At 39.1% G+C, this 25,018-nt stretch overlaps 1 protein-coding gene across 1 annotated transcript in view; it reads left to right on the forward strand.

Moving 5' to 3' along the window:
• LOC149313748 (dynein axonemal heavy chain 11-like) overlaps positions 1-25,018 on the forward strand; it is a 116,287-nt gene that overhangs the window by 80,065 nt on the left and 11,204 nt on the right. The window contains exons 18-27 of the mRNA XM_089519732.1: positions 1,022-1,144; positions 1,304-1,497; positions 1,673-1,821; positions 4,705-4,832; positions 5,392-5,619; positions 6,613-6,804; positions 7,199-7,318; positions 10,701-10,943; positions 15,546-15,728; positions 24,364-24,479. Of these exons, the coding sequence (XP_089375858.1) occupies positions 1,022-1,144; positions 1,304-1,497; positions 1,673-1,821; positions 4,705-4,832; positions 5,392-5,619; positions 6,613-6,804; positions 7,199-7,318; positions 10,701-10,943; positions 15,546-15,728; positions 24,364-24,479 (1,676 nt within the window). The remainder of the gene's footprint in view (positions 1-1,021; positions 1,145-1,303; positions 1,498-1,672; positions 1,822-4,704; positions 4,833-5,391; positions 5,620-6,612; positions 6,805-7,198; positions 7,319-10,700; positions 10,944-15,545; positions 15,729-24,363; positions 24,480-25,018) is intronic.

Here is a 25,018-nt window from a genome sequence, read left to right on the forward strand (position 1 = left end):
TTCCTTCTTCTTCTCTCCTCCTTGCTGAGTAAGGTGAGTGCTAATTACTTTTTCACTTTTTTGTGAATTGCTACACCAATTTGTAGCAATTGGAGTAAGCTGGGGGTAAAAGGGGAGTGGGAGGAGGAGAGAGGAACTGGGATATTTTAAAAGCAGCTGAAATATTAGGACAACAAAAGGTTAATCAGGCCTGTCCCTGCCAAATTGGGATAGCTGGGGGGCATTCTCTTTGTTAGCCATCAGATTATGGGATTTGTGCATATCTAGAAAGTGCCAGGTTGACAAAAGCAACTCAAATTCCCCAAAGAGCACTTTGAAGGAGTTAACAGTGACATAGGCAACAGTATCAACCAAAATATCTTTTTCTCCATTAGTCCTATGAATTCCAGCATGATCCATATTTCCTCCTTACAGGTAGAATGCTAGAAAAGTAGGGAGGTAAAATTTAGTAAACTCCATTTATTGGTGCAATTTTGTGTCTTTCATTTTTGGAAGACCAAAGCAAATGTGATGTTCTTAATGTCCATGTTGCCCTTCCATGGGTCATTCTGTGGATAAATAGCCAGTGTAGGAAGTGAGAGAATGGGAACATGGCATGGCATGGCATGGGTCTATTAATCCCAGTCATAATCATGCCCATCCTGATATTGCTCTTTGCAATGGGAAGAACGTTTCCATTGGTACAGGGGGAATTGTAAGTCCGCTCAGAAATACCAAAAAGATAAGGGTCACCATCCTGATTTGATTCTCTCCCATCAGCCAGCTATTCATTTTGCCACATAATGGCTAAAGAAAGACATGAATACCATTACATCTAGTTTGACCCCAGGGGCCAATTTATACATTGCTAACTTTCTTTTTTTCTAACATGGAAAAAATTAGCATGGATAAAATGCAAAATTTGACACAGGCCTATGATGAAATATGTTTTGAGAATGCTGTAAGCTGATTTTTCCCAAATGTGTGGGTTTTCCTCTGCTTTTGTTTTTAATTTGGTTGTGTGTGCTTTTTTTCTTTTTAGCTTCTGCTTATGAATAAGGAGATTGATGCTCGTGAACTAGATTTCCTTCTGAGATTTAATATTGACCACACTTACAATAGCCCCTTGGAATTCCTCTCCAACTTTACCTGGAGTGCAATTAAGGTATAGTATGCATGCAACTGCGATACCTAGTAAATGAATGCAATAACATTGCATTATATAGTTTTCTACTGTTGTCACTGAAGCTTATTTTAGAACTTGCTGCCCCCAACTTTTTATTGAAAAAAGGCATAATGCTTCTACTGCCCTGTGCCCTTTTAGACAATGAGCTTCATGGATGAATTTCGTAGTCTGGACAAAGATATAGAAGGATCACCAAAACGATGGAAAAAAGTGGTCGTGTCAGAATGTCCAGAAAAAGAAAAGTTTCCACAAGAATGGAAGACAAAAAGTTCCCTCCAGAAACTGATTATGATGCGAGCCTTGAGACCAGATCGAATGACTTATGCTGTCAGGTTGGATTATGTGTACTAACTCTGAGAATGTATAGAGAGGCAAACTTGTGGACTGTGCTTGATTTTAAGTAGATAGAAGACATGATGAAATGCTGTGTTGTTGACACTGTCTTTTCTTTACAACTGAAATTGTAGTTTCCCCTGAGACATTATTATCTGCAACTCTTCATTGTAGGAATTTTGTTGAAGAGAAACTTGGAACCAAATATACTGAGGGACGTAAAACCGAGTTTACCAAATTGTTTCAAGAAACTGGGCCTGCTTCACCAATGATATTCATTTTATCTCCTGGAGTTGACCCACTAAAAGAAGTTGAATTTTTAGGTAGGTTTAGACAAAATATCATGCTTGTAGATTTTCACTTGTAAAATAAAAAGATTCCTGTATTACAATGATGCTAGTACCTCTATTGTAGTATCATTGCAGTCAATAGGCTCATCTACACCAGCCAGAATACTCCATTGCTGTCTACACATGCATCCCTGCTGTGTCGCGCACCACCTCTGCCACTGGTACGAGTTGTTCCTTCTGAGGCCAGAAGTACGGCACTCAGCATTGATCACATGGCTGGGCACCTCATTGTGATCTCAGAGGGGGTAACTTGCACCAGCAGTGATGCCTCAAGTAGCACAGCAAGGATGTGTGTGTGTAGACAGTTTCTTGGTGTTGCTGAAGAGTGCTCCAAATTTTCCTGCAAAATCCAAAGCAAAAAGATGAGTTATTTTATGCCAGTTTAAGGGAGGGAAAGGGCAGATATGATATGGAATTGGCCATCTGTTGTGAAGACAGTCAGTACTCGAATTGAAAATTTGGCCTTGCATCATGTAGCTGTGAGCATGGGGTAGATCTGGTTTAATTGGCCTGTATAGACATGCCCTTAGCTACTATGTAGAATGACAGACTAATGCAGGACTACTTCATGGTCCTGGTCCTGAGCTTGAGGGTTTTGTTTGCACAAACTGTCAATGCAAGGGCACTGATCCAACATGGGGCCCTAGCAGAGAGTTAATTGGGATTTTATTTACATGTCTGTTTGATTATTTTCCACCCTGTGTCATAAGATGCCAGGACAGCAACCACATAAAATCAGTTTAAACAGTTTAAAACAATATAAAACTTAAAACAATAAACATAACTTAAAACAGATTAAAAGATTATAACATTTGGAAAAAAATGATTCCCTTTGTTCCTCACCGAAGTCCTAACTTGGAACAGTCTTCCAACACAGAGGCAATATATATTACCATAAAAGGGCCCTCTGAAAGAAATGGGTTTTTTTTGTTTTGTTTTGTTTTTTGTTTTGTTTTGTTTTTGTTTTTTTGCAATGCAAATTGTAAGTTTGGGTCTAGCCAGATCAGAACTGAAAGGGAGAGCAAAACATTTTTAAAAAGCAAAATAAAACTATTTCCACACACTGGCAATTTCATGCACTCAAATGGTCGAATCCAGACTTGGTCATACTGGGCATACCCACATAACCGAATGGGACTTACTTAAATTATGGTTAATGAATTCCTCTGATTTCAGTGTATCTGTCTAGGTATGGCAAAAGGTAGCATCCACCCCAGTGGCAGATCTGTGCAAGTAAAATCATATGGTATATGGCCTCCAGTAACATGGGTAAACTTCATGCTTCCCCCTCTCTCTGCTTTTTAACTTTTACCTCAAGTTCCACTGATTAGCACCTTGTGAAAACAGACGTTCAGGGGAGCAAGCAAATACTGGGGTTAAAGGCATTGTCAAATGCCTTGAAGCACATAGAATCATAGAGCCGGAGAAGGCAATCGCGCTGTGCCGCACCACGCCACGTCATGTGCACGAGCCTCATTGTTTTCAATTGGGTTCAAGCATTTGTGGAATTTCCCTTATGTGGGGAGGGGTGTGTGTGTGTCCTGGAACAGATCCCCTGCGTAAGGGAAGGGCACACTGTAATTGATAAACAATTGATTTAATAAATTAGTTTCTATCTCTGCATTTCTATCTCTACCATTTAATAAGTTCTCATAAATAGAAAAGACAGTAAAACTTGTGGTTATATCTCATCAAGAATGGCATTCTCTCTCAGTAAGTTACAGTTGTAGTTATAACTTCATCTTTGGAAAGGGAAATAATTATCAATAACAAATTATATGTGTCCAGTTGCTTCCTACTCTGGTACTAGTTTAACAAAATCTGTGCTGTAATTCTGGAATTTTGGCTTTGTCTTGTGCACACAAAAACTCCCTATATCCACAAGAAACTATTCCCATGTACATTAGAGGTGTGTGAGAAAATATGTATTGACCCTCAGGATTTGCCTTACACTAAATCAGAACCTTGGTGCAATAAGCCCAGTAATTTCTGTTCCTGCCTTCCCCATCACAGTATCCTTCGGATGGGCTTCTGTTACCACTATCCCTGACCATTAGCTCTGTTGGCTGGGAATGAGGGGGATTGTACTCCCAAACAACTGGAGCAAAACAGGGGTGGGAAAGCAGCTTGCCAAGCTTTAATCCAACTCAGTTTATCCTTTTACTAAGAACTTTATTGCACCCTTTTTTTTCAGTGTTAAGGGTACGGGAAGAGGACACTCGTGTGCACGCACGACCAGCCAGAAACGGATTTTACCGCACACCAAAGCGTCCCCCAAAAGGCCTCGTTCCGTTCCATTGCGCCAAGCCATCCTCCTTCAGTGCTGACAGGCGCCATTTTGCTCGGTCGTAAGACTTCCGACCAGAACATTTCACGCACCTCAGCCCGTATTCTTAACGCTGAAAAAAACGGGTGCGATAAAGTCCTAAGAAATGAACCTGTGTGTATTCTTCCAATTTTCTGGGTGTAATCTGCCCATTGGGCTGTGATTCTCCCTCTTTTCAAAATATAAATAATAAGGAGGTAATTATGCATTAGCTAGAATCATCACGTTGGTATGTCCAGCAGTAACCAAAGAGTCAGGATCTCTAACATTTAAAATGAAAAGTTTGAATCTTATGACATAAGGATAGCACAACAATCACACATACAGTTTACCCCCTGCTGAACTCAGTAAGTGAAACTGGTGGATTTTAATAAGTCTGGGTTACATCTAAGATGTATTTGTGGGTTGTATGCAATAAAGTTGATAGCATTGCTTTTTTAAAGGTTTAATTTTCTTCCATACAAAATAATGTTTCTCTGACAAGTATATATCCTTTCTAGCACATACCTAGACTGTATTGTTCTGTTTAGGAAGCAAGCTTGGCTTTACCATTGATTCAGGAAAGCTTCACAATGTATCTTTGGGTCAAGGGCAAGAAGCCATTGCAGAGATGGCTATGGAAAAGGCATCAAAAGAAGGCCACTGGGTTATACTTCAAGTAAGTCTAGGCCCTTCATTACCCCCATTTCCCACTCCAACAATTTTGTTTTTAAGACATGCCAAAATAATGTATGCAAAGCACAGGCACATTAGAATAATACCTTCCTGTTCCAGGACGAAAGGGGTGTGGGAAAGCTAGCACATAACTTCACATTTAGGCATGTGTATTTATCTAGCATTGATTGCAGTATTTAAAAAAATACAATTTGCTGCAGCAACCGCTTTGTACGGCAGGGGGATTTATTGAAATACTTACCCCAATGTGTGCTTTCTGATTTACTCATTTATTATCTTTCTTTCAAAAACTCTTTAACAAATATATGGGTGGAAGAAAGTATTGTTATTTTTTTAATAATCAGATGAATGGATGCAAACAGGGAAGATTGCTGTCATTATGCAGTACATTGTACTAAACAGATGCGTGTGGTTTTCTCTTTGCCCCCTCCCTTTTCAAATATTGTGCTACATCAGACTGCCTCCTTTGGCTTGTATCAATAAAATGTTTCATATTTCAAATCAATAGCTCACTGGGAAGCCTGTTTTTATCTCCCCTCTAGAATATTCATCTTGTTGCAAAGTGGCTCAACACATTAGAGAAATTACTGGAGAAGTATAGTGAAGGAAGTCACCTAGCTTATCGGGTTTTTATGAGTGTTGAACCTGCTCCCACCCCTAAAGAACATATAATTCCTCAGGGAATCTTGGAAAATTCTATTAAAATAACCAATGAACCACCAACCGGGATGCTGGCTAATCTTCATGCTGCATTGGATAATTTTGACCAGGCAAGTAAAAATAACCCTTGGAAGGATCAGTTCAGAACATCAGATCATTAAACAGATTTGGCAAACGCCTGCCAAAGAGCTACAACAGACTGTAAATTGGGTTGGTTTTATTTTATTTTATTTTATTTTATTTTATTTTATTTTATTTTAATTCTGGAAATAAGCCCATTCGTCTCATACAAAAATTAGACTGACAAATGTGTTAATAGTTCTCTGGCTAAAGGGATGTGGATGCCTACGTGGTTGTAAAGAACAGAGCTAAAAATCCATGTTGTTATTGCTTCATTTTAAAAAGTGATTCTTTGTGAAGGGAGAGGAAGGTTATATTTTTGCAAAATATTGTGCATTTCAACAATTGTTTGACTCAAGCAAATCTGTAACACGAGCTTGACATAATTGCTTTGAAGCTGCTGTAAAGGTCTTGATTTTTAACATCTGACCATGAAAGCTATATGAAGAAATGAAACTTCATCTGCACAACTTTTTAATGTCCCCTTTGTGGAATTAAATCAAGTGTACCTCTGTCATTTGGTGTTTAAAAGGTGGAAATATATATGTCAAGCAATGCCATGTATACTTGGGCAGCAATCGCCAATTTACTGCCATGTCATTCCAAATGTTAGACCAGAATCATTATCCTAAAATTTAGTTATAGTGTTATCAATTGCTAGATTCATGTTTTCTCAAATTACTTTTAAAAGACTTTTTTAAAGGCTTGAAATGTTTTTTGTAGATATGTTTAGTGCTTTCATGTTAACATCTTAGCAAGCTTTTAGGAAGCAATAAAATAGCTGCTGCCTGTATAAAAGAAGAGGGGAGAGGAAATGCCAGACAATACATAATATGTACACTAAAAGAATGAGTATTTTCTTACTGTCTTTTATCAGTTACTCGTTCAGGGTCTTACTGTACTTTTAGCTGTCAAAATTATATTGTTTATACCCTGCCACAAGTGTATCTCTAAAAAGGGGGAAAATTATTTTCTTCATTTAGAACATTCTTGACCAATGTACTCGGGAACAGGAATTTAAGACGATTCTGTTTTCACTTTGCTACTTTCATGCCTGTGTGGCTGAGCGACGGAAATTTGGACCTCAGGGCTGGAACAGGAGATACCCTTTTAACAATGGGGACCTTACCATTTCAGTCAATGTTCTGTACAATTACCTGGAAGGAAATTCACAGGTAGGTTTGCATGTCAACAAATCCACTTAAGAATCATGTACTTCCATAATGCCTTCAGTTAAAGTGCAATTCTGAATTATCTTGTTTTCTGCATATACAATGTTCAGGTTATTGCTGTTGTTTGTCACACACTGATTTTGAGGTCAGTTAGCATTTTCTGTACAGGTTTTTTTTAAGGCCTTGCATGTTTTTGACATGGAGAGAATGCTGACAATTTAGTAACATGTGTTCAAAACCTGGTAGCTGCAAATGACTGACTTATCTTCATGGAGAAAGATAATTTTTGTGCACTAACTTAACCATGCCATTCATCTTCACAGATCTGTGTGTGTATGTGGGGCATGTGCGCTTTCATATCTTAAGTATTTTTTTTTTTAAACATATTGGTTCTCAGATACCCTGGGAAGATCTCCGTTACTTGTTTGGAGAAATCATGTACGGTGGCCATATTACAGATGATTGGGATAGGAGACTTTGTCGTACTTACTTGGAAGAGTATATGCAACCCAATCAGGTAATAGTAAAAACATTTGCAAACCCACAATGCGTTTCCTGAGTTAGAGCTCCCCCTACTGGAAACTGGTGCATTTTTAAACCATATGCACTTTCCTTTTAACCGCATTGGAATAGATTCTTTTATTTATAATAGCAAACATGTGAAGATGAAAATGGACAGATTTAAAGCCCACCCCCTATCTTGCATGGAAACAACATTTACTTTGTAATGCTTACTGTTATTTTATATTAATGTGCAATGAAAAGGATGGGTTCCCCTACAATAGCCTTTATATTTTAGCCTAGAGCTCTACAACAGGTTTACTGTCAAGCATATAGCTGAAAGAGTTCTTTATTTCTTTTATGAGATGTTAAACCATTGCTTTCCCTCCCCCAGATAGTAGATTTCAGTACATGAAACAGGCAAACCCATTTCCTTCTTACTCACATAATGCCAAAAGGCAGTGAGCAGCTGATACCTTGGTTATGATCACAGAGATGTATTATTATATTGAAGCAAGTGTATGAAGCAATACTATCATTATCAATCATCACTTCAGCTGATCATTGAATTGGTTCTTAGGTTTCAACTTAGCTGGAAACTGTTAATCAAAGGATCACAGATGTGAATCTCAAAAAAAGGAGGGGGGATCAATCCATAGCTATGCATTAAGGTTTAGGTGCCAGGGTTGCCTTAATATAAGGGTACTTGTTGTCACCCACTGTTACTGAGGGGAAGACTGGGGAAGACTGAGAGCTGGATGTGTTTCTGGACTCTGGTTTCTTTGCTTCCAAATGCTGCAAATTAATATGTAATAACTGAAATTCTGTAGGGACAAGGCCCTCCCTACCCTCAGCCTGATAAGATGTAATGAGGTTATTACACTGTGCAAAATGACTTACACCTTTCAGCGGGTATAAAAAGTACTGATTTCTTCATCAGATTTTGGAATTAACCTCATACAATAATACTGTATTAAAATCTCCTATTATATTGTATCAAAAGCTCCCTTTATATTCAAGATATAATAGTATAGGCTCTAAGCCTGTTCACAGTCTGATGTCCCTAAAACTGGCATCCTGTGCATAATTTAGATGGCACTAAATCCCACTAAACTCAGAGAGCAGAAATGCTGCAGTTCAGGTTCATTAACTTATTTATTACTAGACAGGGGAAATAGGTTTGCTCTGATCAGTGCAGAATTTTACACTTTATGTATATCATAAGATTGCTAAAATTGTCCCATGACAATAGGCATTGTTTAATAAGTTCTGCAAACATTTTGCTACATCATAAACAGTGATTGTTTGCATAAGGAGTTCTTCCTACCACTTACACAATCCCATGTACAATTGTTGGAAGATTACTTGTTTGGACTCCAAATTCTAGGATCTTTCAATAATATGGCCATGTGCCATGTTGGCTAGGCATTCTTGGAGATGAAGTCCAAGCAAATCTTTTCTAAACTGTGTCCAAAGCAGGTAACTACAGTGATTTCTGGTAGTGCATAGCTGGCAACTAAAGACCAGCTACTTGAGGGCCAAACATGGATTTTTGATGTTCTTGTTTTCTAAAAGCAGCCACAGTTGGAGGGAGTTGCTTCGGTCATTAATGGCTCAGAGAGTATTTTATTATTTTGTTTTATGTTTTACTTTTTATCCTTTTCATATTCCCAAACCAAATCAGCTTCCATGGTCCTATAGCTACTGAGGCAGTGGAGAGGAAAGAGAAGTGGGAAAGCTAAGCATGTTGGAGATGTGTTCACACATCTCCAGCATCATGTCAAGCTGGCTGTTCAACAATGCATCACTTTAGTATCTCTAGTCCCAGTGGGAAAAGAGGGAAGAGAAAAAAGGTGCAGACCCACTGTGGTAACATCCACACTACTGTTGGTAATGTATAGATATGTTTACCATGTGTATCCAAATTGCAGGTTTCAGGGACTTTACTGACATCAACAAATTGAACTTCCTTCCTAACTAATCCCTTATCATAGCTTTCTAAACACAGTAGAGTAAAGGGGCCACCTCCGCCCGCATCCCAGATTCTCTCTCCCTAATCTGGGCTCTGGCTTGCTGCAGAGTTGAGTTGGCATTAGAAGCAGAAATGAAAAGAAACCTCTAGTAAGTCATACCTATTAGTATGAGATGGTTTGTTGTGCTGCAGTTGCTTGAAATGGGGGCACTCATACTGCTTCTACAGGCCCCCATCTGTCAACAAGCTCACTCCATGCTTCCCTTGTGGGTGTCAGGAATGCCAAATTAACATGTCTACCATTAAAATCATCCTCCATCTGAAAACAACCCAAATTATTTTCATCCTACACAAAGCTGATGCTGTTTCCATTTTGTAAGGTTTTGAAATATTTCCAATTCAAATGCTAAATCATAAAAGGAAGGTTAGAGAAAATATATTTACCTTTCAGTACTGAATCCCATATTACTTTAAAGTTCCAGCATGTATTGTGATTATTTATTATTGTTATTAGTGATGTTGCTGTTGTTGTTCTTACCATCACCACTACTGTTGTATTATCTTGACAGGTTGATAGGTACTTTATAACTACAGGAGCTTAGCGTAATTTCATATCCCCCAGCAGCACTTCAAAAGCATCAAATGGCATTGTGACTATCAAGTCAATACAAATAAATATGTTCCCATGTGCCTGTTGTTTTAAAAACTGCACTAGTGCAAAATATATGCTTAGCAGATTTTGAGATGCAGCTGAAGCAGAACTCATGAACCCACAGCAGTGCATTAAACAATTGTCATACTGTTCCATAAAGGGCCTCGTTTGGCTCACGGCAAGCCATTTGAAATAGAAATGATTATTATGAAACGGTGGTTCTGTTTTATTTTATGGGAGCATATTGATTGTCAAATAGACAGTGCTTGTATTTTGGTAATAATCTAAAAGAAGAAATCTTGCCTGTTTTATTTCAAAATCCTTATGCCATTACTTGCTTTTCATTTCAATAAAATATGGCATTTTCTGAGATGCTACCGTAAATGGCTTCATTTAGTAAAATTGCCACGTGAATAATAATGTTACACCAGAGAGCAGCACTTTGTAATTTGGAAGAAATAACATTTTGTTTCTTTTTGAAAAACCCATCGCTTTACTTCTAAATGAAAATTACCTTTCTGTTACTTGCTAACAGGAGAATAACCTGTGTTTCAGCAAAAATGCAGTGGAATGTCAGAGTCGGTGAGATATAAAAGACCTAATTAAAATAGCAAGCAAATGAGATCAGTAATATTCATTGATATAAAATGTTTTAAAAGTCTTGTCAATCTACAGAATGACTCCATAAACAGAACAATTTGATTTATACCTAGAGCAGGCTCCTTATTCTTGACAGCAGGGAGTGATTCATTGATGTTTGGGGGCTTTTGATAGTTTGATAGGAAGCTGGTCCTTGCTCCTGGCTTTGTCGTTCCTTCGAACCTGGATTACCAAGGTTACCACAAATACATTGATGAAATGCTTCCTGCCGAAAGCCCAGTCCATTATGGCCTTCATCCCAATGCAGAGATTGAATTTCTGACAGCAACTTCAGACAACCTGTTTCGTACACTGCTTGAGCTGCAGTCCCATGAATCCAGCATTGGGGAAGGTGTGTCACAGACAGTGGAAGAAAAAGTAAGTTTTAAAGCAGAAATTAGTTGGTAAATGGATATATGCAAATGACTTAGGATGGAGTGATGTGTGAACATGCAGAAAAAAGAGCTTTTACAATCTTGCCAGACAGTGAATCACATAATTTTTGCTGTGGGGCACAGCCAGTGGGTCTGATGATAGTGTTGGATTGGGACTTGGTAAATCCATGTTAACTCACTCCACTGAGCCATGAAACCCACTGAGTGACCTTAGTCCAGACACATTCAACCAGCCTAATTCATAAGACTGTGTTAAGGATAAAGTGAGGCGGAAGAAGGCTATACTGTACAAAGAATCAAGAGAACATTTGAAGAAAGGCAGGACAAAAATATACCTAGTAAATACAGTTGGCCCTCCTTATCCACGGATTTTTTATCCTTGTATCCAAGCATCTACAGCTTGAAAATATTCCGAAATAGCATAAATTCCAAATAGCAAACCTTGATTTTCCATTTTATATAAGAGACCATTGTGTTATGCCATTGGATTGAATGCAACTTGAGCATCCACAGATTTTGTTATCCACGGGGTGGTCCTGGAACCAAACCTCAACAGATAACAAGGGCCCACTGTAGGAATAAAAACCATATGATGTGTGGCAAAAGCACAGGGCATTCAGGCACAACCCAATGTTGTAAAAGCTAACAGCTTTTTAAACTCATCACAGGATCTTCCTCTCTGTATCACTTCCTCAAGAGACTGTAACGGTAAAGTATCCAAGAAAACTGCCATCTGGGTTTGTAGTTTACCAGAAGTGATTCTGACTTGTGTTGCTGCCACACTACAAAATTAGCGCAGTTTGACACTGCTTTAACTGTCATGGCTCCACCCTGGAATTTGTAGCTTGTTGTGGCACCAGTGCTCTCTGACAGCGATGCCTAGAGATCACACAGAATTATAAATCTCAGGATTCGATAGCATTGAGCCATGGAAGTTAAAGTAGTGTCAAACTGCATTAATTCTGTGTAGATGCAGCCTCCCTTATCTAATACATAGTCAGGGAGCCAAGAGGGCAGAAGTTTCCATTTATTACCCCCACACATTTTATTACCTAAAATGGAATAACAGTGTTTTATAGGGTTCAGTTATTTTCTGTTAAAAGTATGGAATTAATTGATTAAAAAACAAACACACACTTTCTAATGAAAGGGGAAGTGAATATTTTCTATCTGAAAAGATGATCTTCTGACTGGTTGTCACATAAATTGAAAGCAAACCATTAATTATATCAGAATGTATTTGCCTTATCCAAATGTTAATACAATTTTCTCAGATTTTTATAAAGCTTAACCATTTAGAATTACAGACCTTTGTGCAACATAAGAACAATGTCCTTTTGTTAAAATATTTTCAACACAGGCAGTATAGTATCTCTGTCTCTGTCCCTCTAACACAAAAGGCCCTTTCCTCTTTCTATTCTTGAGGAATTTGCAGAAGTCTAAGTCAGTAGCATCACTGGGGGGGGAGGGGTTTGCAGGGGGTTCAGACCATACCAGGTGACACTCCAGAAAAGGGTGATGCCACAGAAGAGGGGGTGACATCCAGTCAGCCCCCTGCCCCCCGCAGAGTCTTCCCAGGACCATGGGTCCACTTTCCAGGCTGCCACAGGGCTTTCTGAGCCACCATGGGGCTTTCTGGGCCAATACCGAGGTGTGGCACCTGCTCTCCAGGCTGCTGCAGGGCTTTCTGGGCTGACACAAAGCTTTCTGGACCAGCATGGGGGTGCAGGGCCTGCTCTCCAGGCTGTTGTAGGGCTTTCTGGTCTGCTGCGGGGCCGCACATGTGGCTCCCCGGACCAGGTGACACCAAGTTGGGGTATATCACTGGTCTAAGGGGTTAAGCAGGTGGGGCAAAAGGAGCAGCCAGAAGCTGCTTCAGCCCTCATCACTCCAGGACCATGGTGACCAGATGCTGCGGTCCCAAAGCTGGCCACTGCTGCAGTCCTCAATGGGCTGCTGACAGGAGCGGCTTTTTGCCGCTCCTTTTTTGGGGCAGGTTGGGGATGCCTTAGACATCCTCAGAGCAACATCTGGGCAGTTTGGAAGTATGTGTCGTTTGAACACCATTCCCCCAAAGTTCCTGGAAGGTGCTTTGTTTGGCCCATGTGTTTCAAACCTAAGGCAGCAATTCAAACCTAAATAAATAAAAATAAACCCACATAAGAATAAAATTAACTGAATGTAGTGGCGTTTACATCTAAGTAGATATGTACAAGCTTACTCTGTTGGGAAGACAGGGCTCTCGGTTCTCTTTCTTGTTAGAACTATTCTGATTCTACTAGACTATTAGATGTGATTTATTTCCAAAAGTGATCACATTCCTTATTTATTATTTCTACTGATTTTCAAAGCACGTAACAGATCTTTCTCATACTTGTGCTAATAATAATGCAAGTTACTTCAGTTCTTATTTTAAAGCCAAATAACAGTGGCTTACAGATACCACCCTTCAATCTAATTTTCTTATGGGCTCTTAAGTGTGTGTACACATGGTTAGTTGCTATTCCTGTTCATTGATAAAGCATCAACATTACTAAAGGAAAAGACAAATATTGATACCATCAAATATGTCCCTTTAAACTCTCCATCATATGCATATATTAAAGAAGACTCTGATGCATCTTTTTCATATCTTGTGTGCCACGATATTTTTTTGAAGAATATCTGTTATCCATCAAAACTTCGACCTAACCATATATTTGAAATTTTATAACAATTCTCAGCAACATCCATATTTTCTTCATATTTCTGTCTGCCATCATTTGTGGAAGTGAATGTTAAGCTTTCTCAACGTGATCAAGTACTCAGTGTCCTACATTATTATAAATAAAACATCTTTTTGTACTGGATGCCAAGGATCTTAGAGCAGTTTGCCTCCACATACTGTTCTGATCGTTAACCTACTAGATAATCCAGAATTAAAACCAACAGATTGAAATTGATTTGGGGTAATTTTAAATTGATCCTTCTTGCTGATGGAATGGCTTTTGTCAGAGGAATGTGGAAAGGTCCAATTCCTCCTGTCCCCCCTTGTACCCTATAAACCACTCTGGCAGTAAGAAAGAGACTCCCTACATCAGCTTTAGGGGAGTACAGAGGAGAAATGAAGTGGAAGAGACCATAACATGAGTGGAAGTCTTCTCATGTAATGCTGTATTTCACTTTGTAATACCAACTATAATGCCAACTGCCTTTTTTAAAAAAAAGGTTTGAATCTGGAATTCATGTCTTGTAGGGCAGATCCATTAAATATGGTGTGTTGGTTCTACTACGGCTGCAATATCTTTTTGTTAGCCTTCCGTGGAAGCTAGGCTGGTCCCCTCCCTGCTTGCCTTTTGATAGCAGGCTAAGACATTTTTATTTATGCAAGTATTTAAAGCATAAGCATGCCATTGTTTTTTTTTTCATTGAGCATGTGTATTTGTCATGCCTTTTAACTTCTGTATATTTTAATTTAATTTAATATAGTTTTTATATGATTTTAACTGTTTTAAATTTTATTGTAATTTTTAAATCTGTGAGCTGCCTTGGGTCCCTTTGGGGAGAAAAGGAGCATATAAATGTATGCCAGTGGAGATAGAATTCAGAGACATAGTTGTGCTAGTCTGTGTTGCCCAGAGAAATGCAGTTAAAACTCAACTTGTCACCTCATCAGCATTCATTTCTACAAGTTTTCCATTTCTATTGCTATTCATATACCTGATTATAAAGGTCCTTCCTAAGCAACAGTTCACTCCACGCATCTGAAGAACTAAACCAGCTCTACAGAAGCTTTTGCCACAACTTCTTTCGCAGTTAGTCTCAAAAGTGCTACAAGACCTCTTTGCATGCTGATATGTCGGTGCTGGTGTGCCAATAATTTCACAATAAGCACCAAGGCCTTGAACTTACCTGTCCTCTGCCATGTAGGAACACACAACTAAAGATGCTCCTTTAAAGATGCCCCCTTTACACAACTAAAGATGCACCCCTGAAATATGCCCATCCAACTTTGGTGTAAAGATCTCCAAAGATGGAGAGTCCACCATTCTCTGAAACAATCTATTCCACTAGTTTTTTGTGAGTTTTTCGGGCTATCTCATCTATTCCACTGTCAAACACCTCTTGCAATAAAAGGGTATGTTGCAATGTTACAGTTAAAGAAAAGTACTTTCTAATTTGAATCCATTGGTTTGTGTTCCAGGACTTTATTGCATCAGCCCCATTCTCACAGAGGTCGTGCTTGTAATAAAAAAATGGGAACTTTCTGCTTTCTAGGCAGCCATCACATTTTTCTCCCAAGATAGGATTCAAAGTGGCTTACAATAACTTTTAAAAGATTAAGCTGAAACAACAGAACTGAACAGCAATATTATTTAAAATTAAAAACAGTTAAAACACTGAAAACACATTTAATTCCTTTCCCGTAAGTCACAGAATGAAAATTTCAGTGTCTAATCTCACTGACAATCATCTTGAGATAAAGGCCAGTGTTGACTGTAAATCTGGGTTGTGAGGTGGGGGAAGCCAGACTTAATTCGAAGCTAATATTCACAGAGCTGCTTTTCAGTGAAACTTCTGCTAGGACCTTTCCTATCTCTTGCAGGTAAAGGTAATATTAGATGACATACAAGAAAAGCTCCCAGAAGGATATAACATGGCTGACATTACTTCAAAAACTGCAGAACGCTCTCCATATATCCTGGTTTGTTTTCAAGAATGTGAGAGAATGAACATACTAATACATGAGATAAGGCGCTCCCTTAAAGAACTTGATCTAGGTCTCAAGGTATGTTTACATTGTTTTATTCTTTACTTGGAAGTCTAGGCATTCATAAAGTATACAAATTAGAACTGCTAGATTAAAATATTTGATTAAATAAGTTTCCATCTGTTCTGTCTGATGAAGGAACAAATGGATAAGTTTCTGTCTATTTGTTTCTGCATCAGTGGAAAATGGTGAGAAGATTTTCACCACTATCTTAGAGAGTACTGGTATGTTTGAGATGGTCTGAATAAAAATGTAGGTTTATGTGTGTAAAATTTGTTTAGAGGCAGACCTTAAGGGTACTGCAACCATTTTAATATTCACCATTTTATTGATTGATTGATTGATTGATTGATTGATTGATTGATTTCTAAATCGCTGTAAATGTACACAATATGGACAATATGTTGGGATGTCTGATTTAGGGCCAGAGCATACAGGCAGAAAAAAGGGGGTCACTCCTGCTTTTCCCAAAAGTGTGTCGAAACCCAACTTTCTGCATGGTCTTCTGTCAAGGTGAGCCAAATACCCACAGGCAAACTGCATGACACAGTGTCAAGCCATGCCGCTGGATAATTTTTTGTTGTTGTTGCTTCCCCACCATGCATACATATCATTGCACAAACACACCTCCTGAAACCTCCAATTACTTCCCATGTCCTGCCCAGATGCCATTCCATTGGCTGGCTACCCCTTTGATCAGTCACAGAGTTGTATGTCTGATGCTCCACCGGTACAGGGCATCAATGCATTGGTGTGCAAGTGATAATTGGCAAAGCACAATCATGGAGGCCCCCCATACATGCCTCCTTTATCCCCTCTTCACCCCATGCCCCTTTGTTGTACTATCTGGTCTGTGTATGCTGTAATTACATCCATTGCAATTGTCACACTTTCATTTTTTTGTCTTTGCCACAGCCCCACAATGACTCCAGACTGTTTATATGCATATGCAAAGACGCCCATTTTCTGCATTAAGCCAAAGTATCCTGGCTTCTTTTGCTCCAGTTTTTAGCCGGAGTATGGCTTCATTTGTTTCCACCCACTTTGGAGGCATGTGTCATATAAATGCCCTGCCTTCAAAGTGGTTGAATGCTAATTTATTTTGCCCATCTGTTTCACCCTTAAGAGCTCTTTTATACCATTTCATAATACTTTAATTTCCTGGTGCCATCTTGTAGAGGCATGGGAACTGTTCAGGTGGTTAGAATTCTCTCTGCCACAGAGTTCTAGTGCTTACCAAATTACTCATCCTAGGATTCTACAGGATGCAGCCATGTCAGTTAAAGTGGTATCAAAGTGCTATAATTATATAGTATGAAAGTGCCTTTAAAGTATAAGCTGGAATCCTGCATCAAGAGATATATCACATAGGTACATCTCCATAGCTGTCTTCCAATGCTACCCCCATAAACCCTTCTTGTAAGCAGTGTTGTTGCCCCAGTGTGGCCATTTCTGTGTTGTCAGAAAGTGGGGAGATAAGCAGATATCTACAGTATTTTCCTGTAACTGGAGGCTCTGCAGCAGATATCAGCAAAGACCATTGAACATCTGAAGTTGATGTCCTTATGTACATCCAGCTACAGAAAAATAGCTAGATATGCCTCCAGTCATCCCCCTGCTTTCCCACAATAACTAAATGGCTTTGTTAAGGAGAGAGGGCTGTGTTGCTTACAAAGTAGATTGGCGAGGGGGGGGGGGTTGGTAGCTGCATAATCACAACAGAATTCAACCTCCACAATGACCAAAAAAGTGAGTTTTGATGGGGCACAACTTACACAATCATAATTCACCAACAAGGTGCCAGCCATAGTGGACATAAAATCCACTTGAGGGGCTCTGGAGAGCACCCAATTATTTTTCATTCTTACAGAGTAGTGTGCCACATCATTTGAATGATTATGACTGAGTTAAAAAAAACATTTATGAGTTTTGCTGCAGCTATATAAATGAAACTGTTATCACATCACATGAAAGTGCTGAACAAATTTTCACCCAATTTGGAGATGTTTGGGATGGTGTGACTGACAAGGTACAAGGTGTGCACAAAATTCACTGGGAGGGCCTGAAGGCACTCCAATAGTCCCCCCCCCCAGTCATTCAGAGTATTGTGTTTGGCAGCTGATTACAAGAGGCCTGCTCTCTCAAGGACCACTGAGACTGATACACAGCATGAGAAATTTGAGCACCCAAAGAGGTTAGCACTCATCGTCCAGAACAGTTGAAACTAGATTGTCATTAATGATGGTTAATGATTCCCCTGAGCAAGGCTGTGTACTACAGTCAGTGAAAAATTAATGTCTCTCTCTGGGACTAGCAGCCTCCAATACGTCCTTTGTCTCTTTGCTATGTGCCACAATGGGAAAGTTTTATTATGGACTTGATATATTTTGACTTTATATAGAAGGCTACCAGCTATTATTGCTTTGGTTTCCCTTGACAAGAAAACAAAGATGATTTCCATTCAAATGGGGATTTGAAATTCAGTTCCTAGACATGGCTAATTTAGGTCTGACGTTCCCAATGAAAGTCATTGGAGCACTTAGAATCCCTGCAAAATGGAACAGGTTCCATATTTTTTGAAGCTGGGGCCGAGACTGACGGCCCAAAAGTGGCGTGCCACCGCTGATACTAGGATTTGGGAGCATGTAGTAACTACATGCTCCCAAAGCCTAGCGCATGTGGGCGTTGCCATGATTGTGAGGCCCCACCCACACAGGATGTGCATACATGACATGTCCTGTGCAACACATCCAAATGGAGCATCGCACAGGACACGACACTGCTCCACTGGAGGTCGCTTAGTGGGGCGCAAAAAGGATTTCCATTTCGGAGCTCCTTTTGGGTGTGTGCATCGTTGGCGCAGCAATCAAATGGCCGCACCAATGATGCAGAGGAGAAAGGGGCTGCCCCTTTCTCCTCTTTAGTGCTGGGGTGTCTGGGGGTATGAAGCCCCATGGACACTCCTTTTCTGGGCCACAGAGAAGCAGCATTTTGCCACTTCTCCATGGCCTGGAAAAATGCTGGATTGGGGCCCCAGGGCTGCCAGTGAGGCTGCCCTGGCCCAATCCAGCACAAAAAGGGGCGGTACAGACCCACCCCTTCGGAAATCAAAAGAAAACTTTCCTTCTATTGCAGTCTTTTCCATCCTAGCACTTTCTAGAAATGTTGGACATCAAATCTTTTCATCCCTCACAATTCACCATGCAGATAGCAATTAATGGGAGTTGCAATCCAAAATATATGGAGGGCAACAGCTTGTGAAAGACTATTCTGTTAAGTAGGTCCAGTTAGTTTTCTTTTTATTAAAAATATTTTATTAGAAAACAAAAGAAGACCAAAAAAAATCAAGGTGACAGATCAAAACAAAGTCATCCAAGTAATACAAACATTAATTCCAAAATCAGCTATATGCATAAAACTTACACAAAATACCTTTTAAATATCTTTCTGAAAATAATGCATCAAGAATGATATTCTAGAGCAGCTTTATTATTATTAACTGTTTTTGAAGGAGATGATGCAAATGCTCCACAGAAAGATCACAGTGCTATGTTGTTGGGATCTGTGCGGTTAACAATTACAAGAATGTGGAAAATTTTCAAAGATCTTCCATTTCACTATTGGCTGGACCGCATCTGGAGAATGGCCCTTTCAGAAAAACTGGCCTGTAGGCTGAAGGGTTAATTTTAAAAGATATGTTTAGCACTATCTGGCTCCTTTCATCACTTTAACAACTGAGCAAGCCATGGGAATGTCCGCCAGCATATCAACATTCATTTTGGTTTCATCATTTTAAGCAGTTTATGCTATTAAAGGTACTTTATTCATAAAAGGAGGAAGGAAAGGGTGGGAAAATAAAAAAAAAAAGAAGTGTGGCAGCATCTTTAAGTTTGCTTTTTATTTTTGCATGAGCTTTTGTGGCTATAAACCCAAGTCTTCAGATGCAGTACAGAGTGATAATAAATGCTCAGGTATAAAGCATATTTACAAGATGGTGGGAATGGAGTAGAATGTAAGAGGATCCAGAATGATGCAGATTATGGCCCTAAATTTTCAAGGTCTTTCAGAGCTTTATGGTGATCACTTAGAGCCTTAGCACACAAGAAAGCAAAGCCAAAATGGGCCCCCAAAGTAGCAGCTTTCTCCATGCCTTGCCGCATGATGTCATAGCACTTTACTCTTCCCAGAAAGCAAAGCAAGTCCATTGTCGAATGAATTTTCCTGACTAAAAAAAAAAAATACTTACTTTGGCAACCATCATCTTTAGGAAGAGAACTTGAGTGCTACAACATCATGCAGTAAGGCATGGAAAAAGCCACTACTTTCCAGCTCTGTTTTGACTTTGTTTTCTTGTGAATAAGATGTTAATGTGTGGAAGCAGTAAATCTGTTTTCCTGGGTTCAAAACTCTCTTTGAGAAGATTCCTTTTGTTACATGTGCAGTAGCAAGGACATCTGTATTAATATATGTAGTGTGCCATGAAGACATTGTCATTGTTCATACCTCTGCTAATGAATTTGAATTTGTGATTATAATTCAATTCAGCAGTTTCTCTTTCAAGCCCTTTGTAATTTTCTTGTTCAAGGATCACAACCTGTGAATCAACTTGTTTTTAGGTACTGCCATTTCTTTTTTAAAAAAATTTAAATTGTAACATACAAAATAAAAGAAAAAAACAACATCAAAAAAATTCTAATGTCAAATTTGTACCCATTAATTCTCTTGCGTGGAGACTATCTTGTTTGCCCAGCGTAGAGTGTAGAGGGCATTGCTGGCATTGGATGACATCACATTTGAGGAAGAACAAACAAATGTACATCTGATGTTGTGAATAAGGTTATTGGCCCCTGTAACATTGCTCCTGGAGTAACTGTTGGCACAGAATTGGCATCTGGGTTCGTGTCAGGGTCTTGTCCATATATTACTATCCATGTTATGTATCCTGTTATAAGTGAGTAGTTTTTTTGAAATTTAACGGCCAATAAAGACCTGCCTCCCAGAGGCTGTAAGAGGTCTGTGTTATTCTCCAGAATTGGTTGTAGCTCATTGATGTTGTGCTTGAGTGGTGTCAGCTGGGGATTGTAGGTGACCAGCATATGTTATGTTTTTGACCTATGTGGTAGTTAATGGTTACTGGGTATTAATCTTGCTGTGTCAATTTGTTTCTCCATTTTCTTAGGTGAGTATTGTAGTTTGAGAAATGCCTGTTAAAAATCCAAAAGTTTTAAGTTTCTGTCTTGAGTGTCTGAGCAGATGCAGTTGTATCTGAGAGTTTGTGTGTATAAACAGGAGATTTGGTATTGTGTTCTGGGTGAAAACTGGATGTGTGGCCATCAGCGGGCTTTTAATAGAAGTCTATTTTGTAGTTGCACAGTCAAGAAAATGAATTTGTTGTGTGGATTGTTCCAGACGCATAGTGATGGTAAGATGGAAGTTGTTGAAATCCTGGTGGAATTTCTCAAGTGATTGCTTTCCATTTCGCCAAATTTCAAAGATGCCATCAAGAAACTGTAGGTAGAGGAGAGGTTTTTGGGTGCATGTCCTGAGGATGCATTGTTCCAGATCAACCATGAAGATGTTAACATACAGTGGTGCCTTGTGGGTGCCCATAGCATTGTCACTGAATTGGAAGTACATATTATACCCAAAGTAAAGTAGTTACTAATAAATACAAAGTGGCAGAGTTTGGTGGGTATGTCTGCTGTAGCCTTATTCAGGATGGTATTCTTGATGGCTTGTGGTCCATCCTGGTGTGGGATGTTGGTGCACAGGGATTCCATGATCATACTGGCTAGGATGGTGTTCTCAGGGAGTGTATGGACTGTTTTTTCCTAAAGAAAACCCTTCATGTAGCATGGAGTGTTGATGGCATATGGCCTAAGAACTATGTCCATATATCCAGATATCCCAATACTCATGGTTCTAATCTTTGAGATAAGTCTTCTTGGAATGCTTTGTTTGTGTATTTTGGGTAGTAAATAAAACATGTCCAGTTTGGGCCCCTGGGATGTATCCATTTGACTTCAGTTCTGTACATCAATGGAGAATTCTCTAAGTAATTGTTGTAATTTCTTCAGATATTCATCAGTGGCATCTTTGGGGGAAATTCTGTAAAATGTTGTGTTGGACAGCTGGACAGAAAGCCAATTATTCCAAAAAAACTACCACCTTTGGACATCACAACCAGATATGGTCTATTGTTCAAACAGCTCCACAACCCAACCAACAGAATTGTGAAACTTTATTACTTATTTTATGGAGTTTAACCAGTGTTAAATGCCATCTATGACATCTGTCTTCAAAGTGCATTCTCTTGAAAAAGCTGATATTGATTTATAAGGGGGTATGGTCCATTTTTTTATTCCACTGTGTCTCTGAAATATAAATTTTAAGATCTCTTTCCCATGAGATCCTCGATTTTTCTCCTTCTCTATACATTTCTTTGATTATGTCTATATATAAATTGGATACCAACCTTTTAACATTTGAAGGAGAAATACATGCCCATTCAAACCAAGCCAATGCCTTCAGGGGCTATATAATGTCTATGCATATGATTAGTAAAGGATCAAATTTGTACCTTTTGTAACCATTCTACTTCAGTGTCAGAAATCTTGGCCATAATGTGTTCTAGTGATAATGGATGGGTTCATCCATTAAAAATGGGTCTTTAATAGTAGATAATCTTTTCTCTGTCCATTTTTCATATTATTTGTATTGATCTTCACATTTAAAGTTAGGGTGTAATAAAAAGGGCAGAAAATGTGACATAGCAGGAACTAAAAATGTAGACAAGGTCTTCCAAATGCTGATCATTTCCCAAAGAAAGGGGGTAGCAATACTATTTAATGTGTCTTTGGGAAGAGATAGAATGACTATCTATATAAAGACTCTCCATTTGTATCCATGCTATCTCTTCATATCTCTTAACAAATTTGCAGATTTGTTTTAGTTAAAATGCCCAGTGGTAGGTAAGCAAATTAGCAAATACTACACCTCCCCAGTGGCTTGTTTATTTATATATTTATGACTGAATTTACAGTTGGCCCTGAGTATCCGTGGACTTGCCATTCACAGATTCAAGCATCCATGGACAGTAAGCCTGTGTTGTCCCCAGTGGCAGTATGTGCCCATGGCTGCGCCATCATTAGGGACAGCCCCTGTTGTCCCCAGTGGTGGTGCATGCATGCAGCTGTGCCGCCATTAAGTTCCATTGTCCCCAAAGACAGTGTGTCCATGTGCACGTGCTGCCACAGGACATGCATGTGGCCGTGCTGCCATTAAGTTCCATTGTCCCCAATGGCAGTGTGTCCATGTGCACATGCTGCCACAGGACAGTGGGGGCTGTCTCTAATGGCAACACAGCCATGTGCATGCACCATCATTGGGGACAGCATGGGCTTGAGCATCCACAGATTTTGGTATCCACTGGGGGGGGGGGGCAGAACAGATCCTCTGTGGATACCGAGGGCCAACTGTATATCACATCTTTCTTCCAAAATGGGATTCAAAGGGGCAGTACAAATGAGAAGAAAGGGCCGTCATAAGGGCTGCGATGATAGTGCTTCCGGCTAGAGCCATTTGGGAGCTCTGGCACTCTTTCATCACGAGGCTGCGCCCCGTGTGGATGGGGCCATAGCCATATGATGCAACAGCATCGATGTTAGGGCTCAGCTAATGTGGATGCTGAGCCACACCGAGCCCTTATATCACCGCCGCCACACCACTTCACATTGGTATGTATCGGCCCAAAGTGGCTTACAATAATTTTAAAAGATCTAGCAAAAACATTAATCTACAATTGTTAAAAATAATTAAATATTGATATTATTTAAAAGATTATTAAAAACAGCTAAAAATTCTTAAACCTATTTAAAATATACTGACTGTAAAAAATTACAATAAATATTTATTTAATCATGGTAATGTGTATAATAGATGTATAAATTTTTCTAAGCCCCCGCCCCCCAATTTTTGATTTTTTGAAGGTTACTTGAATTTCTGCTGCCAACCATCTTCCCAATTGAGTCCCTCCTTCAAGTTAGTGTTCTGGAAGGGCTGACCATTCCTGTAAGGTACCTCAAAATCCAGCTGGATTGTATTATGCTGTTGAACATTTATATTTGGGGTGACCAACAGCACAAAATAGTAGGACTTTTTGCTGTTTCAGTTACTTGCTCTTATGGCTTGGAAGAGATCATTTAGGTCATTTGGCTTTCTCAGGCCTACTTTCAGTTGCATGTAGACACATCCAATCACTTGGGTTTATATGCATGCTGAAATGATTCAATGAGTCTACTATACGTAGAATTACTAGTTGGTTTCAAGTCAGAACAATTTTATTATATAATACAGGCATTAGTGTATCTGCATAATTATTACTGTGTATAATTGTCAACAAATTTTGTGATTGTTACTTCAAAACAAGCTGAGGAAACAGAAAATAGCTTTCTTGTTTGGATGATCATTTCACCCCTTTTTAATAAATGACTCATCCCAGTTTTAAGAGCCAAGATAGTCTTTACATTTGACAATTCAGCTACCTTATGTGTTTTTACTGTAGAGGGAAAAAGCCCTCTATCATTTATCATGTCATCTTATCACAATCTCTTTGTGAGACGCAAATAGCACACTAATGTTTTTCTTTTGTTAGGGTGAGTTGGCAATCTCTGCTGAGATGGAGCAACTACAGACAGCTCTCTTTTTTGATAATCTTCCTGACACTTGGATGAAACTGGCTTATCCATCAACATACAGCCTCACTCAGTGGTAAGTCACGCGCCAAAAGATCGCTGTAGATTCTTTATTCATGAGCGAAAAGGAAAAAAATATTTTAAAAAGAGGAAGGAATCTGAACTTTGCAGATTTTCAGGGAAACACTGCTCAATCTAATGATTGCTTCATGCAATCTGATATTAATCTGTTTTGCAAAGACTTCAGTGTTATCTGACTTAATGTCAAACATGGGGGGGGGGGGTTAAAAGGAGGGAGTGGGATCCAGAGCCCAGAATTCTGTTCACAGTGAATACTGTGTTTCTGCTGGAGAAGAAAAAGGAAAACACATATATTTTCCTCTTATTCAACCTACTCTTTGCATCCTCTAAAACTGCTTGAGATGAATGTGGAACAGTGCAGGAAGTTACATGGGTTAAAGTATGCACTTAGGTTCCAGAGCTCATAATACAGCTCATAGCCTTGTATATTAGAATATCATAGTATAGTATTGTTTATCTTCAAAAATATGCCAATCTAATTATTATTATTATTATTATTATTATTATTATTATTATTATATGGGTATTCAAAAA

The sequence above is a fragment of the Sceloporus occidentalis genome, unplaced genomic scaffold (genome assembly GCF_023333645.1).
Source record: "Sceloporus occidentalis isolate IW3139 unplaced genomic scaffold, rSceOcc1.0.p SCAF_4, whole genome shotgun sequence".
Taxonomy (NCBI): Eukaryota; Metazoa; Chordata; class Lepidosauria; order Squamata; family Phrynosomatidae; genus Sceloporus; species Sceloporus occidentalis.